Source organism: Euprymna scolopes, chromosome 26 (assembly GCF_053919585.1).
Source record: "Euprymna scolopes isolate OS-2025 chromosome 26, ASM5391958v1, whole genome shotgun sequence".
Classification (NCBI taxonomy): domain Eukaryota; kingdom Metazoa; phylum Mollusca; class Cephalopoda; order Sepiida; family Sepiolidae; genus Euprymna; species Euprymna scolopes.
Window position 1 is genome coordinate 49,684,483 of NC_136507.1, and position 17,659 is coordinate 49,702,141.

The 17,659-nt window shown below is 33.9% G+C and overlaps 1 protein-coding gene across 12 annotated transcripts in view; it reads right to left on the reverse strand.

Annotated features, from left to right (window-relative positions):
• Positions 1-17,659, reverse strand: part of LOC145248018 (armadillo repeat-containing protein 8-like) — a 214,175-nt gene that overhangs the window by 135,970 nt on the left and 60,546 nt on the right. For 9 of the 12 annotated variants that reach the window (XM_080109718.1, XM_080109722.1, XM_080109721.1 and 6 more), the window contains exons 6-8: positions 16,738-16,833; positions 13,416-13,496; positions 10,186-10,264 (exon numbers count right to left, since the gene is read on the reverse strand). In XM_080109718.1, the coding sequence (XP_079965844.1) occupies positions 10,186-10,264; positions 13,416-13,496; positions 16,738-16,833 (256 nt within the window). The remainder of the gene's footprint in view (positions 1-10,185; positions 10,265-13,415; positions 13,497-16,737; positions 16,834-17,659) is intronic. The other 3 variants (XM_080109723.1, XM_080109715.1, XM_080109713.1) reach the window with 1 other exon arrangement.

Here is a 17,659-nt window from a genome sequence, read left to right on the forward strand (position 1 = left end):
AGAATAAAAATTAAAAAACAAAAAGAAAGAAAAATATAGGTATGTCAAGTGAGAAGAAACAAAATTTTAAATTGTTAGAAATAGGAAAACTATCATAAAAAGTAGCAAGCTTTAAATTGATAACTATTTTCTTTAACTGCAAATTTGGCAACTATCAGTTATTTTGAGTTTAGCTTGGTTTGGCAATTTATCATGAAACGACTGACACCCAAGTAGAGTTTGCAAATTGTGCAAATTTATTTTATTTACATTTGATGGATGAATAATTTCATGAAATGGATCTGTAAACTGGCCACCTCGTTTGTGGGATTTAACCCCATTAGATTATTTTATTTGTAAAGTACCATATCTATGCTGATTAACCAGACACACTAGACAATTTGGAAGATAACATTTGTTTCGTTATTGCAGAAATACAGTCTAATTTAATTTACTATTAAGTTTTCTGCCTCTAAATAAACATTTTTTTTTTTTTTTTTTACATAGGCGTCACCACTTATGAAGGCCGATAGGCCACTCAAGGATAAGGGTTAAAGAGTGTACAGCAGTCAAAAGGACAATATAGTAATCGATAATAATGGAAGTTCGGTAAATTTGCTAACTAAAGTGGAACGGCTCATCAGAAACTTATTCATGTTGGACTTGAAGACAACCATATTATAGACAGCTGGAAAGCAGGAAAACGGAAGACAATTCCACAGGCGTGCAGTTCTAAGAAAGAAGCTTTGATCATGGAATCTACGTTTAGGCACAGAGAAAGAGTGGGGGGAATTATTGATAGCGTTTTCAGCTAGACAAGTGTTTCTTGTGAAAGTTTGGCGAGGGGGGACCATAGATTGAAGCTCAGTCGAACACTTTCCATGAAAATAACGATAAAGCAGAGACAAACTCACAACATTTCTTCTGTGAGATAGAGGTTGCAGCGAAGAGAAAAGGACATCTCCCACCAGGCCACGAAGTCTATTTTGGACCCTATCAAGGCAGGACAAGTTTTTTCCAACAGCTCCTGCTTATATGTGGCAACAGTATTCCATCCTTGGACGTATCTGGCTCTTATATAGATAGAGAATTGCATCAGCAGTGAGATATCTACTGGATTGATAGAACGGCCTTGGCAACAGATTTGACGTACGTGTTCCATTTAAGATCAAGAGTAAAGATCAAGCCCAGAAGCCTGTCAAAACTTGAGGCCTCCCCAAGACGAGAGCCATTCATTTTAATTGATGCCAGATGGGGATCAGAACGTTGATGTAAAGATAGAAGCTTGGTTTTAGATGCATTAAAAGTAACCAGGCACTCCTTTCCCCATTGTAAACGTGATCAAGATCAGAGGAGAGAGAATCGAAGAGAACTTGATCGTTTACTGTCTTAGATCTGCTACCATAGATGGTAGTGTCGTCAGCAAAAGTTTCTACGAATGATGTAAGGATGTGATTTGGAAGATCATTAATGTAGATCAGGAAAAGAGTTGGGACCAGGATGGACCCCTGAGGGACTCCAGCATTAATACTGTGAGATTCTGATTTTTGCCCATCAACTACTACTCTTATGAACCTATGAGAGAGAAATGATTTAATAATTGAGAAGACATTTCCAGCTATACCATAGCTGGAGATCTTGTGAAGCAAACCTTTATGCCATACCCTATCAAAGGCTTTTGATGTCAAGAGCAATTGCCCTAGAAAGGTTGCCTCTGTCGAGAGATTTGCTAATCCTATGAGATAACTGTAAGCACATCTGCTGTAGATCTAGCAGAACGGAAACCATATTGTGTGTCACTAAGGTTATTTTTGCTGAGATGGTTGATTACTTCTCTATTTAACAGATTCCAGCAACTTACTCATGAGCCACAGGAGACTTATTGGCCTGTACTGAGAGGGGGATGAACGATCACCTGAATTCTTAAATACAGGACATACTGATGAGATTTTCCAGGGTGATGGAAAGCAATTCTCCTTAAGACAATGTTTAAACAGTTTTGTAAGTATGGGCGCTAGTTCTGGTTGAAGTTTTTTTGAGTACTATAATTGGAATACTGTCAAGGCCGGTTGCTTTACTGGAACCAAGGTTTGGTTTGGTTTTACGGCATATCAACCTTTTTTTGGGGGGGGGGGGGGGGGTTATTTAATACCGAGTTTCAATTTTTTTTTCTTTTGTGGAATAGATATTTTAATTTAATCAGTGAGCCAAATCAGACTTTTTGTATCATTAGGTGATGTGCTTCCTTTCTTTTTTTTTTGGGGGGGGGGTGTAAAGTTGGATTGAATTAAAGTTATATTCTTTTATATAGATTTACTTTTTTCAGAAATGTTAGTATTTTGTTGGAGTTTATTTTTTTAAATAGTTTTTTTGTCGGTTATGCGCGAGATCGCCACAATCCAAAAAGAAAGTGTTTTACTGTTAAAGGTTCTTGGCATGCCAAACATTCTGGAGGGTCTTCTTTTTTTAGCAGGAAGGAGTGGGTTATGTGCGTGTCCTATGCGAATACAGGACAAAATCATTTCCTCTCTACGTGATCTTCTGGCATCTGTTAATCGTTCTTCTATTGTGGGTTTGATCTTGAAAAGTTTATTATTTGGACAGTTATTCCATCTTTCTTGCCATTTCTTCATAATGAGATTATTTGTTGTTTGTAGTCAGAATGTGGAATTTTTATATTGCTTTTAAGGAGTTTTAAAGCATTTTTGGCAGCTATGTCAGCTTTTTCATTGCCCTGAATTCCAGAATGACTGGGGATCCAGCAGAATTTGATACTTTTGTTTTGTGAAAGAGTGTGTATTTTTTGTAGCAGTTTGATGAGTAGTGGGTTATTTAAATTTTTATTCTTTAAGGATTCGAGTACCGATAGGGAGTCTGAAAAAATTATAAATTTGTTGTGGGTAAGGTCAGTGATGAGATCTAGTGCCATATCTAAGGCTGTGGCTTCGGCACTAAAAATTGAGGCATGGTCGGGTAGTCGCTTCTGTAAGGTAATGTTAGTGGATACGACTCCGCATCCGGTTTTGTTGCTGTCTTTGGACCCATCTGTGTATATGTGCTGATGGTTTGAGTATTTTTCCTGAATGATAAGGAGTTTTTCTTGATAGGTTAGTGGATGGGTTTGATTTTTTGGGAGGTTATTTAATTCAAGGATGATTTCAGGTTGTTTTAGTAGCCAGGGTGGAAGGCTTAGTTGGTTGACATCATGGATATTGGTGATTGTGATGCCTGCATCTTTTACTAGTGGTTTTGTATGGAGACCAAAAGGTTTTATAGCTTTTACTTTTTGGTCATATAGATTTTGGTAATTTGGATTGAAGGTACAGTTACAGGCTGGATTTGTTGGTTGTGATTTTTTCCTATCATAGAGCGAGTAATCTAGTGAGTTTGCAATGCAGTCATAAGCAGGATTGTCTGGGTAAGAGAGAATTTTGGTCAGGTATTGCAAGGCTAGTTTGTCATGTCGAATTGATAATGGGGGTTCATTGGCTTCTGCATAGAGACTATCGATGGGGGAAGTTCGAAAGGCTCCCAACGCAAGCCTGAGGCCCTGATGTTGAACGGTGTCCAATATCTTTATGTACGACTTTCTGGTGGCACCGTAAATGAAGCTGCTATAGTCTAGTTTCGATCGCACTAGTGATCTATATAACTTTAATAGGGTTTGTCTGTCCGCTCCCCAATCTGTGTGGACAATGACCCGCATTAGCTGGAGAGTTTTATTACATTTATTTTTAAGATGTTTTATATGAGGGATGAATGTAAGTTTTTTGTCTAGTATTAACCCTAAGAATTTATGTTCATTTACAACAGGAATCAGAATATCATTTAGTTTTAAAAGAGGATCTAGATGCAGTTTTCTTAATTGACAAAAGTGCATACATTTTGTTTTGTTAATAGAAAATTTGGAGCCATTCTTAGTTGTTCATTTTTTTATTTTGTCAATGCATTGTTGAAGTTGACACTCAATTATATGGATAGGTCTCGAGCTGTATGCAATTAAAAAATCAACATATAGAGAGCAATCCACGCCTTGGTTTATGCATCCAACAATACTGTTAATTTTTAGGCTGAATAATGTTACCAACAAAATACTTCCCTGTGGAACTCCAGTTTCCTGTTCCTTGATGTCCGATAGGCACGTTCCTACACGGACATTGAATAGTCTATTATTAATGAAGTTGTTGATGAAGATGGGTAGTCTTCCTTTCACTCCAGCTTCTTTGAGATCTTTCATGATGCCATACCTCCATGTGGTATCGTACGTCTTTTCAAGATCAAAGAAAATAGCAGTCATATGCTTTTTTTGTATAAATGAATTTCTGATGAAAGTTTCTAAACGAATTAAATGGTCTGCTGTGCTACGATGTTTTCGGAAGCCACACTGAAAATTAGTATTATTTTATTTGTTTCCAGAAACCAAATTAACCTGTTGTTGACCATTCTCTCATTATTACTTTTAAAGTTCAGTTTGTTTTTTTCCGATTCGTGTTTAATGATCTGGAATTTTTTATCGTAATTTTTAGAAGATGAATTATTTGCAATAGTATCTGCAAGCAGGTTTACCATGTCCTCTTTTTTAGTTATTTTACTATTGTTTATAAAGAGGTGGTTGACAGGGGGACTGGTGTTTTTTCCTGATATTTTCTGAATCATATTCCATATAGTTTTGTCTTTGGTGGTGTTATTGATTTTAGACACAAAATTCTTCCATGATTCCCTTTTGGCTTCGTTTATTGTTCGGCGTGCTTTAGCCCTGCATATTTTAAAGTTGTTCAAATTCTGAGTAGTTGGTTGATTGTTGAATTTTCTTAATGTAGCACATCACAGCCTTTTTACAGTCATTATTAAACCAGGGACGATTATACTTGGTTAATGATTTTGTTTTAGGAATACATTCTTCTGCTATTGAGATAATGGTATCTGTAAAGTGAGTGATTGGGTCTTTCTCATGTTTTCCAGGTAGGAGTTTGTGTTTGCATAGTAATTTGAATTTATTCCAGTTAGCTTTTTTAGATAGTAATTTGAATTTATTCCAGTTAGCGAGGAATTTTTGAGGTTATTTCAGGACCAAAGTGTTCTAAAGTTATTGGGAAGTGGTCACTTCCACAGGTATCCATATGCACTGCCCAATTGTAATCTATAAAGATACTAGGATCACTTATAGAGAGGTCAATTGCTGAGGACGAGTTTGTAGCCGAGTGAATAAAGGTTGTTTTTTTGTTGTTATATATGCATAGATTGTTGTTGTTGATAATATTTTCTATAGTGATTCCTTTTCTATCTGTGTTTGAGCATCCCCAACTAACATTATGACTATTAAAGTCACCTAATAATAAGGGGCGAGAGAGTTGGTTGATGAGTTTTTCTATTTCAGTTTCATCTATGGGGTCGTTTGGAGGCAGATAAATGGAGCAAATTGTGACCGTTCTATGTAGGGTGGCTGTGACAGCAATTGCCTGTAAGCTAGTTTGTAGATTTATTTGGCTTTGAGCTGTGTTTTTGTTAATGAGAATGGATGTTCCTCCAGAAGCTCTATTTGGGTTATTTGTTGTGTAGTTGTATTCAGTAAAACTTTGGAGATTGATATTTTCAGATGGTTTTAAAAAGGTTTCTTGTAGGCATATTATTGTGGGACATAGATCGGATATTAGTAGAAGTAATTAATTCCGGTTGGCTTTTATACCTCTGCAATTCCATTGGATTATTTTGTTGGCCATAGTTTAGATTTTATGTATTTGATTTCCTTTTGTCTTGAGAATAGGGGTGTTTTCTTTTTTATGGGGGTTTAGAAGTTTTGTCTTCTATTTCCATTGTTTCCAAGGAGGTTTTAAATTTATTTTGGTCTGTAGTTCTTGTATTTGAATCATTGGACTGTTTCATGTGCGTTTGAGTATTTGTGAGCTTTTTATCATTGGTAGATTCGGTTTGTTTCCATGGCTTCTGGTTCTTTGTGTTCAATTGGTTTGTTAGCTTTTATGCTTGATTTATCTCTGGTTTTAGATGTTAAGCGAGATCGTGGTTTAATTTTTGTGGGGCTGGTTTTCTTCAAGGAATTTTTCCCATTTATTGTTCTTGTCTGTTCGGATGTTTTTGGAGAATCTTTATTTTTTTGCTTGTTGTTATCTGTTTTTATATTAGAACTCTTGTGGGGGATTAAGGGACTCTCCTTATTGTTGGCATTCTGCTCCTCAGAATTCTCGATCTCCAATATCTTAAAGCTATTGGAGAGGGGAATTTGTGGGTTTATTTGTAGTTTTTGTTTAGTTAAGTTTGGTTCTGGTTTGTTTTTTTGGATTTGTTTCTGGTCTACTGGGTATGGCGTTTGGATTTTTGGTTCCAGTGAGGTTTATTTCATTTCTGCAATTGTATTTATCAATTTTTTGATTTGGTTGGTGAGGTCTTGGATTTTAATATCGAGGTTTGTTGTGCAATAATTGTCATTGTGTTTATTTGTGTTGGGAGTATTCTTTTTTGTTATTTCGGAATATTTAGCTGTTACTGCCTTTTTCCTTGCTTCTGGGTAAGTGATGTTTAATGAGTGTTTAATTTTAACAACTTCCTTTTCTTTTTTCCAGATTTCACAGTCTTTGGAGTAGGCACTGTGATTTTCTGTACAGTTGGCACATTTATAAGTTTTTTGACAGTTGATATGATTGTCGTTTTCTCCGCACCTTCCACACACTGGCTGGCGTGTACATCGGTCCTGATGGTGACCAAACTTTTGACATTTAAAGCAACGCAGTGGGTTGGGGATGTATGTTTCGACTCTTAGTTTCTCATAGGCTATTTTTATTTCTTGTGGAATTTTTTGTTGGTAAAAGGTTAATATATGTGTGTGGGTGTTTATCATTGCTCCATTTTTTTTTATTTGAATTCTTCTGACATCCGTTACATTTTGTTCTTTTAGATTTGAACGGATTTCGTCGATGGAGCAAAGTGAAAGTTCAGGGCTTTTCACAACTCCTTTGCATATGTTTAGTGTTTTGTGAGGGTATGTTTTCATTTTTATATTGTCAAAAAGTTTCCATTTTAAAAGTTCATCTGCCTGTGTTTTGGTAAGAATTTCTATCAAAAGAGTACCATTTCTTAATTTTTTGACTAGTTTAGGTTTGACCCTTTCTGATAGTATTTTTTCTATCTTGAAGGGGGGAGAGTTTGGTTAAAGGCACTTCTCCAATTGACTCCATTACTATGAAGTTTGGATAGTTATCTGGTTCCTCATTCGTGTCACTGTCTGAACTGTCAAAAATCTTTTTTTACTTGGATTTTTATAACTCATATTGGGTTCGTTTTTTTTTAATTCATCATCCCTGCTCCCCACCCACCTTGGAGCCCTACTTGGGATGCACACAGGGGGGAGGGGGAGCCCATTCACCCTGGCTACAACAGGGTTACAGGTATGATATACTTGTACATAATGTAGGCTTCGAGCACTCGTGTATCTTAATTTCTCCCATCCAAGTAAAATATGTGAAAGATCAGAGAAAAACATCCATGTCTAGTCCTTGTTCATTATATACAATTGACCTTCAGCCACCGCTTTCACCACTTATTTGGGGATCAGTATTGATGGGGAAGTGTCATGCAGTATTTATATTTGGTGCAGATTATATGTGTATAAGTGGTGAGCTAGACGTGACCAGCCGATTAATCGGATCGGGCCTCTCCGACCGCCCGTCTGGCCCAGCGAGACCAAAGTGGAGTGTTGCAACTGATACCTTTATTTCCCTAGGTATCATTTGCTCAGCCACCAGGATGCTTTTCGTAGACATTACGGGATGCCATCTACGGCCAACAGGTGGCCCCATTGAGAGACTTTTACTCTCTACAGGGGGGCAGTCAGTGTATTCTAATGCCCCACTGACGGGGTTGGGAAGTAGGGAAGGAAAAAGAAAAAAGGGAAGGGGGCTGTTTTTGTTTTTGCAAAACATAATTAAGTTTTACAAAAGAGAATAGAAAACAAAAACAGAAAATCGATGTAGGTGCATTTCGTCTCAGGAAGCCAATAGACAGCCTGATCTGGTAGCACCAGTGGAATCAAGGTTTTTGATTAGCTTGGCAACATCACGTACAGATATTTGTATATCACATAGTGTGTTTTCTGATAAAGGAGGAAATATTGGGGGTTGGCGGCCTTGGTCGCAAAGGGTAGAATTAGCTGCAAAGTTCTTAGCAAAGAGTTTGGCTTTGTCTGATGCTGATGAGATTAACTCCGGTCCATTGATGATAGTTGGGATAGAGCACACGCTTCTGTTCAGGATTCTGTTTGCTATTTGCCAAAACTGGTGGGAACCAAGCTGCTGCTCAGCTACTTTGGAGTTGATGGACTGAGCATATAACTCTCTTGCATTCTTTATTACTTTCTTAAAATGATTGCTGGCAGTCCTGAAAGCGGCCTTAGTTTCAATATGTTGGAAGCAGTGGAAAAAGTGTGCGCAATAGCAGCAGCACATTCTGGAGAAAACCATGGCTGGCTGCTAGGTTTTTGCTGGAACTTTTTCGAGGGAATGAAATGGTCTATACCTACAATTAACCATTCTGTCAGGTCTGATACTATAGACGACATCCTTTTTAAACATGGAACGCAGAGGAAGATCCGATATAAATATACGGAAACTATCCCAGTCAGCCATAGTGTATCGATATACTGTACGATGGAGAGGTACGTCTGAGGACTTATTACATTTCATTTTCATCTTAATTGATACAACTGAGTAGTCAGAAGATCAAAGAGGAGACAGAATGGAAACTGAACATAGTTCAGGGCAAGTTGTGAGAAAAAGGTCTAGGAGACTCGTATACTGGCCGTCATTGTTGGGCACACGGGTTGGTTCGTGAACAATCTGAGTGAGGTCATAAGCAATGGAGAAATCATGACAGAACTTCCCCTCATCATCAGTCTTGTTTGAGTGGGTCAACCATTCCACATTATGAACATTGAAGTCTCCACATACGTGAATGTTAGCTGAAAGATAAGCTGATAGAACTTGGTCAATTTTCTCAGATATGCTTTTAAAGATAGTAACTCCACTTTGTATTCATAAAGATATATCTATAATATAAAGCTGACCGTCTGTGTAGATGTCTGGTCACGAATAGGCTTCTATATGGTTGACTTATAGAAAACTGATCACATATAATGATAGAAAATGTATTGAGACACAGGAATGGGTATGTTTGATCTGGCATAATGAGGATTCATTAAAATTGTGGGGTCTATGTACGCGCCTGGTCCACAAAGTATAGAAATAAAAGATTAAAAAAAAAAAAAACGTTTACAAGTGTTTTTGATATAGATGCACAAAAACATACTTATCAAAGTATTATTAATAGGGATGGTATAATAAAATTGTGGGGTCTGTGTTCACGCCTGGCCTCCATAGAATGGAAATAGGCACAAACTTTAATAAAGACTTTTCATATCTATCTGTGTAAGTATACTTTGATAATTATGTTTCAGTTTGAAGAAATATGGTATAATAAAATTATGGGCTGTTCGTTCGCGCCTGAACTCCACAGAATGGAAATATGTCACAAAGGCTTTTTAATATAGATACACAGAATATTGTGATAAGTGTTTCAGTGTGAACAGGTATGGTATAATAAATTATGGGATTTATCTATTTTATTTTTACTTTCATCATATTTTGCTTTGGTTTTGATACCCCCAAATTTGAAGCTATCTCTTTACAACCCTTCCTTTTCATAACCTATCATACTTTCATAAATCAGAGTCCATTTTCTGTAGGCTGTTTTTGAACCCAGTCAACGACAGGTACTTTTGCTAGTATATATATACATATATATATGCACACACACTTATATTTATACGATTAACTCCTAAATTTATGATCCAATCATTATGAATTATAGAATATATATTCTAGGAAATGCAGTGAATAACATGAGAACATTGTTTTTGGCAAATTTTGTGGGCAGGTGGTGAGGGGAGGTGCTTCAAAACCTCACTGTACCCACCCAATTTAAATAACCCTAACCCACCCAATTTAAATAAGCAAGGCATCATTGATTTCGTTCTTCAGATTAATGCTGTATTTTCTCATCTCTATTTCATTATGTAAGCTTTCTAAATAAATTGTTTTGTCACTAATAAGATGGATAGGGGGCATACATGGATTTCATAAATCTAGGTATTTAAAATTTTTTAAATTGTTTTAAAAAGTAGTTGGAAAAACTCCTTACCATAATTAGCAATAGCTTTTGCAACTTCTTCATTCTGGTAACACATCACAGAGAAGCACCTTAATGTTGGCATTTGTACCTGCAAGAATAAAAGGTCGAGTTCAAGAATGATCAGAGAGAGAAGGAGAAAGAGAGAGATGAAAGATTTTGAAAGTAGATATTTCTGTTATATATTGAGAGATGGTGTGGAAGGGGAAATTTGATTGAATCAAGCATTGCTATATGAAAATGAAATCAATCTGGTCTTCTCCCTCGGCTTTTGACATTCAAGATATGCTAAACTTATTACAACTTACCACCTGCCTAAATGCTGTTTAGATATAGACAATGAATACCACAGTCCATGCACAATGTTTTTGATAAGCTCAGAAAGCTAATAACAGGATCACATAATTTGTTTTGTGATTATTGCATCCTGAACACTATAGGAGAAAACCCACAAAAGAGGAAGAGAAGTGCATAAATACAGTTTTCTACACACACGCACGCACACGCGCACGCACACACACACACACACACACACGTCAGTAAATTGTCCACATTATCAGTTGTCTTGGTCGAACAAAATTTTTCTTAGAGAAAAATTGTAGAAAAGTACATTGCTAATAACATTATACAACAAGAAATCAGCTCTGGACTGAGATCAAAGTGTAGTATCTGTTCTTCAGATGCTACACTTCAATTTCTTGTTCTCGGTGGAGGAGAAATCTTCACAACTGAGACAATTTTTAATTTTTGTTCCTTTTCTCCACATTAAAAAACTACCCTAACTGCCCTCGTGGGGAGGCAAAGTAAGTAGGAACAATAACAAATGAAAATTGAATAGTCAGAAGCAAAGTTTTATTTGTTGTCTTAAAAATGCTACCTGGTCTGACTGAAAATCTGAGAAAAAAAAATTTACGTATTAGATTATATATATAACAAATCCAAGTCATTTATAGACAAAAATAATTACTAATATCATCAAAATAGTCTGACGCGATTTATGATTGAAACATGATTAGATGTAATCATTCACCATATTTTTTATTGGTCTTGAATTTTAATTAGAAATGACTTGAGTTTTTTTTTGTCATAGCTTGTTATTCTGTAAGTGTTCTGATCTTCTCAAAGTTAATTTGTTAGTTTTTCAAAAAAGTTTGGCAGAAAGTCACACGACATGAACCCAGAAAACTAACCACAATTTTGGAAGTTTATCCTCTAGGATACTAAAATACTCTTAAATGGTATTTTTTGTTTTGACAAATATCTAAAAGAATCTGTCATTAGTATTTGCTCAAAATACACCAAAAATTGTAAATGATTACTTATACAAAACAAATATTAGTGACCTCAAGAAAACTGATTTGCTCCTCAGGACTGAAAAATATACTGCTACATTCACATATTTTGCTCCACAAACATAATAATTACAATAGGAGAAATATTGGCACATGCTCCCCTATTGAAATTAAAGTACATTTTCAAACATAAAAGGCAGAAAGTTCCTAGACATGAGGAAAACGGAAAGAAAAAAAAACAAACAATCCCTGTTAATATCGCAGTAGATACCAACAACATGTAAAATAGAATTAGCGCTTCTCACAAAAGGTGCAAGAATTTACATTTTTTGCTATAGATTTCAGTAAAGGACAAGAATGAATCACAAGAAAAATAAAAGGTCATTAGTGAAGAAGAATTGCATAGACCAAGGTCCTCTAAATGACAAAATTGCCATTCCTTTATTAATTTCAACCTCACTCATGCTACCATCAACAAAGTTTTATAATTTTCTGCACAGAAAATATATCTAAGGTATGTGCCAAAATTAACTACAACAAAGTGAAGGGGAGTTTTCTACTAATTTTTAAATACCCATTTTTTTTTTTTTTTTACATCAAAAGGATAACCACACATGTAAGCACTGCCGTTACATAACTTACATGTAGAGACTGATATTTTACTTACAAGAAAAAAACTTTCATTCTCTGATGATTGATATGTTACTATACGAAATTAACAAGAAACATTTCATGTTTAAAAAGGAAAAAACGGGGGGGGGGGGGGGAATTTGAATTATTTTTTTTTTAATTTATTTTAATAAAATATTTGCATCTTAACGTGTTCTCAAAATAGTTTTTTTATTCAAAATTTTAAATAATGATGATTCAAAGAGTTCTGCCAATTCATATATATATATATGAAATGGATATAATGATTCAGCAAAGAGTCACATTTTTTAGTTTAATGATGCAGATACATTTTCTTTACACACTAGCAATTATTTTTATGGATGGGTGTGTGTAATAATTATAAATAAAACTTGATATTGCGCATTCTAAAAAACTCAACTTTTTTTCTGGTACATAAAATAGAAAAGTGTGAAGAAAAAAAAATGGATCAACACTAAGTAATGTAAGTCAGTACACAAGAATATCTGAAAACTGATTTTCTTTCATTGAAATTTATTTATACTGGAAGTAAATTTTTTTTTAAATAAATAAAAAGCATGATGGAGAAAATGTTTATTCATACAAAAATATGAATTTTTTTAATTAGAAATTTTGTATTAAAAAAAAATCAAATTAAACGTTGTGCATTCTTTTCCTTCTTACAAATTATCAAATGAATGTTTTGATAACATTGTCCAAAACTATGAATTTTTTAAGAAAAATGTGTAATGAATATTTTTACATAAATCACAAATAAATTATGAACATAAATATTTATTAACAAAAGTTTAATCATCATAGACACAGATCTAGTAACGTGAAACTAATAGAGAGTTGACTGGCAGAGTCATAATTACAAGCTACACCATTTAGTGAGGGCCATTTTCTTAGCAAGAAGTCATTTGTCTCAGGCAATATGCACTTGTACCAAGCTATCCAATGTAAGAACAAGTGGTCCCCATCACATCTTATGTACTGTAATTCCAAGAAACAAATGGGGATAACTATGGGACACAAGTTTGTGTTTGTAAAAAATGTTTTGGTTCAGATATTATTTTTAAGTCAAAAAATGAATTATTTTGAAGAACTTGATTCGAATTTAACATTTATCACAATTATACAAAATCTCTAAATCCATCAGGATTGTACAGTAGATACAAATCACCAATGTTATATATAAATATGAATCTTAAATTTTGCAGAAAGAAAAAAATTTAACTATTAGCTTTTTATTTGTATCACAGTGAAATATTTTCATTTAGAATTTTAATTTCTGGAAGTTCAAACAAAATATCTTACCTTATAAATATTGGACTTGAGAAGAGGTGCCAATGCTTCAATCGCCCCATTACTGCACAGGATATTTTGATGTTCTGATGTCTTGAAAAGAGAAGATAAAAGTACAAAAGTAAGGAAAAGCCAACAGTAAGAATCTTGATTGCACCCAGACTTTAAATTTTAGATAGCCAAATTCCAATCAGAGTCAATCTAGATTATCAATAACTTAAGCAAATTAAGGAGATGAAATCTGCTGCAAAGTATTCAATTTACTTATAGTCATTTAAACTGATTGTTTTTATACTATTATAAAGAAATCATAATACTGTTTATGCTTCAGAAATTTTGGAGATAATGAATGATAATTTGCATTATTTGAATTACTTTTCTCACCTTGGTTGTTATTTTCCTAAAGTTTCACCCAATGTAACCTCCAACCTTTCTCGAACATAAAAACCTATATGGAATTTTGAAGTAAATTCTTTATTTAATCCATGGCGGTAGATTGTTCTCATTATGCGAGCTATGAAATGTGTAAACGTGTCTATTATTACTATTCTTAGTTATCTGTGGCAAGGGTTGAAATTTCATTCATGGATTGGTGATACAATGTTAATGCTTTTTAACCAATCAATTTTAAGTGACATTCTTTGTTTTGTTCTTCGTATGTCATGTTGGTGTACTGGTGATTCTCTCTCAGGACCTCTTGTTAATGCTTTTCGTGATTTCACTGTTTCCATCCCTTGTGTCTGTTGTCCATGAAAACCTAAAAAAGGTCACTGGTTTGTTCATGATTTCGTATAACCCAACCTCTAAAATGTGTGATCAGGAGGCCCAGATTCCCTGACCAAAACGTCATTCTAAATGTTTCTATCTTGAAAGGAGATTATACCAGTCCAATCTAATCACTATTTTATATTAGACATCTTTAAGAATTCTATTTAGATACCAAACAACTAGATTTCAGTCTAGAAAAAAAAGAAAAAAGTTTTACTAAACAAATTTCACTTTATATATTTTTTTTTCCTTTTGTGTTTTTTTATCTGACCATTGAAATTATAAAAATAGATTTAATGAAAAAAATATTCTCCATTATTCTGAATATTTTACAAAGATTATCTGTTAGAGTGAATGCAATGTTATGGTAATTGAGAGTGGGAGAGAACTGGATAGTTGGTTAATATAGAGGATCTTGTTCGAATGTATCTAATTAAATAGCCAATGGATGGTCAAAAGACCTCCACCCCATTTCCCATTTGAATCAAATTATATAATTAAGTAAATGGGAAGATTTTTGTCATCATTCTTATATTACTATTAAAACAGGTTACTGTTATTTAAATCAATAAAACATGATATTTTAAAATAATGTAGATATATAATACAGATCACATACCCAGATACAGCTATTTGTATACCTAATTTGCATAAATGTTTGACATTTTTTATTTGTAATTTTATTGTATGTGTGTGTGTGTGTGTGTGTGTGTGTGTGTGTGTGTGTGTATGTGTGTGTGTCCGATACTATTGTATAAAAGAAACTGTGTGTGTGTGTGTCAGTTCGTTCCCTATAGACTCAAAATGGCTGGGCCAATTTTTATGAAATTTCACACAAAAGTACTTTATGCACTTGGCAGTGTTCTTAGATTATCAATTATCATCAAAATCTAAATAATTCAATGAAAGAAAATACCAACGATTTTGACCAAAATTAACAGTTTATGCTGCCTAAAATCACAAGTGCAATTGAGAAATTTTATTATTTCAAGCAGAAAGGCGCAGCATATAAAGTCAAATGTACTGTATCTGAGAGGGGTGCGTACGAAATGAATGTTTCTGTTCAGTGCACCACTGGCACCACAATACTTGACTTTTCTATTTAAACTTTAATTCAAGCCATTATATTTAAAAAATAATTTTATAAAATCAACAGATTTTCTACAGTGCAATATAGACTACAATGTATTGTGGACTAAGTCACTGCGGGGAGGCATGTGAAGCTTCTTCCCGGCGCACCATGATGGGTTCCCAATTAGAGTTGGCAATCAATCGATTTGATTGAAAAATGAGTGATTTCACCGATTTTGATGACAATAAAAATATGGAAGTATGAAACATTCGTTGATCATCATTCAATCCCAGGCAACATCAGGTCTCCCTGCTAGCAATATATAACAGTTTTGTCAATATTGACAGTAGTTAAAGTGATTTAATGAAAAATGGATAAATGATTAAATTTTTAATATTATGTCATTAATTTTCCAGAAAGATAAATAAAACTAATATATCTTAGCTAGCTAAAAAGAAATATACTGAAAAGTCTCTTAGAGAGAAAGGGAAGGTAACCTTTCTGCCACCCATTTTTTTTTTTTTTTCTTGTTTTTAAATTCGATGATAGTCTTGATTTAAATGTTTTGAACCTGCCTTTTATTTACAAAACCGACTTGACTTTCAACAATATTCTCTACATTTTGTAAATTACATAGAAAAAAAATTAAAAAACAAAACACTCCCTACACACAGGACCATAATCGTTCAGGCAAATTGATTTTTTTCTTTTCATTTCCTTACATCTTATTTAAAAGAAAAATAAATTTATATTAAAATGTTAATGTTTATTTATATGTAAAGTTTTTGTCAGGTTTACAATAAATTTATGAATGCAATGTTTATTATTTAAATTATTTCAAATAGCAAACTTTGCTAAGCTAATTACTTAAAATCATTTGCTCTATTTCTAGTTTTACAGCATGTTAACCATCCTTGATTCATTCTATATAGAAATTATACCTACAGTTAGATTGTAGATCAATTTGGTTTACAGGTGCATAATTCGTAAACAAATAGTTTGTAAACGATAGTTTCTATAGATGGATCCCGACAGGTACTACCATTTAGGTTCAGAATGGGTCAGGAAGTAAAGGTAATTAAGGAGGAAATGCACCTTCCTCAAAGCTCCAAAATTGGAGCCCTCATCACTGAACGCAGTTTAATGTCATACACAGGATGGTTGAAGAGGGAAGAGAGATAAATAGCTGATACAAATATAGTAGGCAGAGAAAAAAAAGTAGAAAGGGTTGTAATATGGATTTTGGGATAGTGGGATGGAGTAAAGGTGAACACCTTGCCCAAGGGTATTAGTCCAGGTCATAATGGATCATGCTAACTAAGGGGTGACTCTAAACTGGGGCCTCACTATCAGATAGACTTAAGGTTACACCCAGGACATCTTGCCAGAAGAAGTGCCGATTTCTACATATTAACAACTGGCTACAAGCATATCAGATTCAGTTCATCTTTATGATATCACATTGGGACGAAGTTGCAATTAGTCTCTTCTTACCTTACAGCAGTTGGCAAAGATAGTTGTGATACATTCCTGAGTACAGGCTGATTTTGGAAGCACATTTATGAGATGAGGAATGATGGCAGAATCCTGCTGAAAACGAAAGTTTCAATATTAAGTTTTTAAATAAAACAAAGATTTTGAAATCCTGTTTATATAAAAATTTAATTATAAAATTAAATCAACGATAATGAACTTCAGTTTTTTCTTAAACAAATCGGTTATTTTACTCTTTATTTAATGGTTGAAAAATGGATGATTTACTTTATGAACCTTTGAAATTTTAAAGGAATGTCAAAACTTTTGTGTTGAATATGAAGTCATTCAAAACTAGCTTTAAAATTCTTAGCAAATCCTCATGGCGAGTCAATTTCTTTATATAAATTATTAATAAAGTATAAATGTTACCACTTATTAAATTAATGCTAAAAGACACTAAAAGATAAGAGTTAATGAGATAGATGTATGGATTGTCAACTAAATGATCAACAATATTATGAGAAGATTAAAAATGATAAATGGAATTATTATTTGATTAATTTGAGGATGGTTTATAACAAATGTTTGCTGGCATTGGATTTGAAATGTAGTCTGTAGGTAAGCAGTCCAGTGGTAATGTGTCCCACTTGATGGAAATTCCATTTAACGTTAGGCACACAGTGAGAGAAATGAAAGTTCTTTGCAAGTGTGGTAAAAGGAAAAGTTCCAGTGAATGTTTTATGGAAATAGCAAAGAATAACTACATGTGAGAAAGGGGCTGTAGATTACAAAGTTAATTTTGTATCTTGTCAAGGCAAAAAAAAGTACTTATTCGATTTTCTTCTGTTGTGAAACAGTTATTTCAAATTTTACCAATCACAGATATAATTTGATGGTTATTTTTGTGCATATTATAGTGATCATAATCATCATCATATTT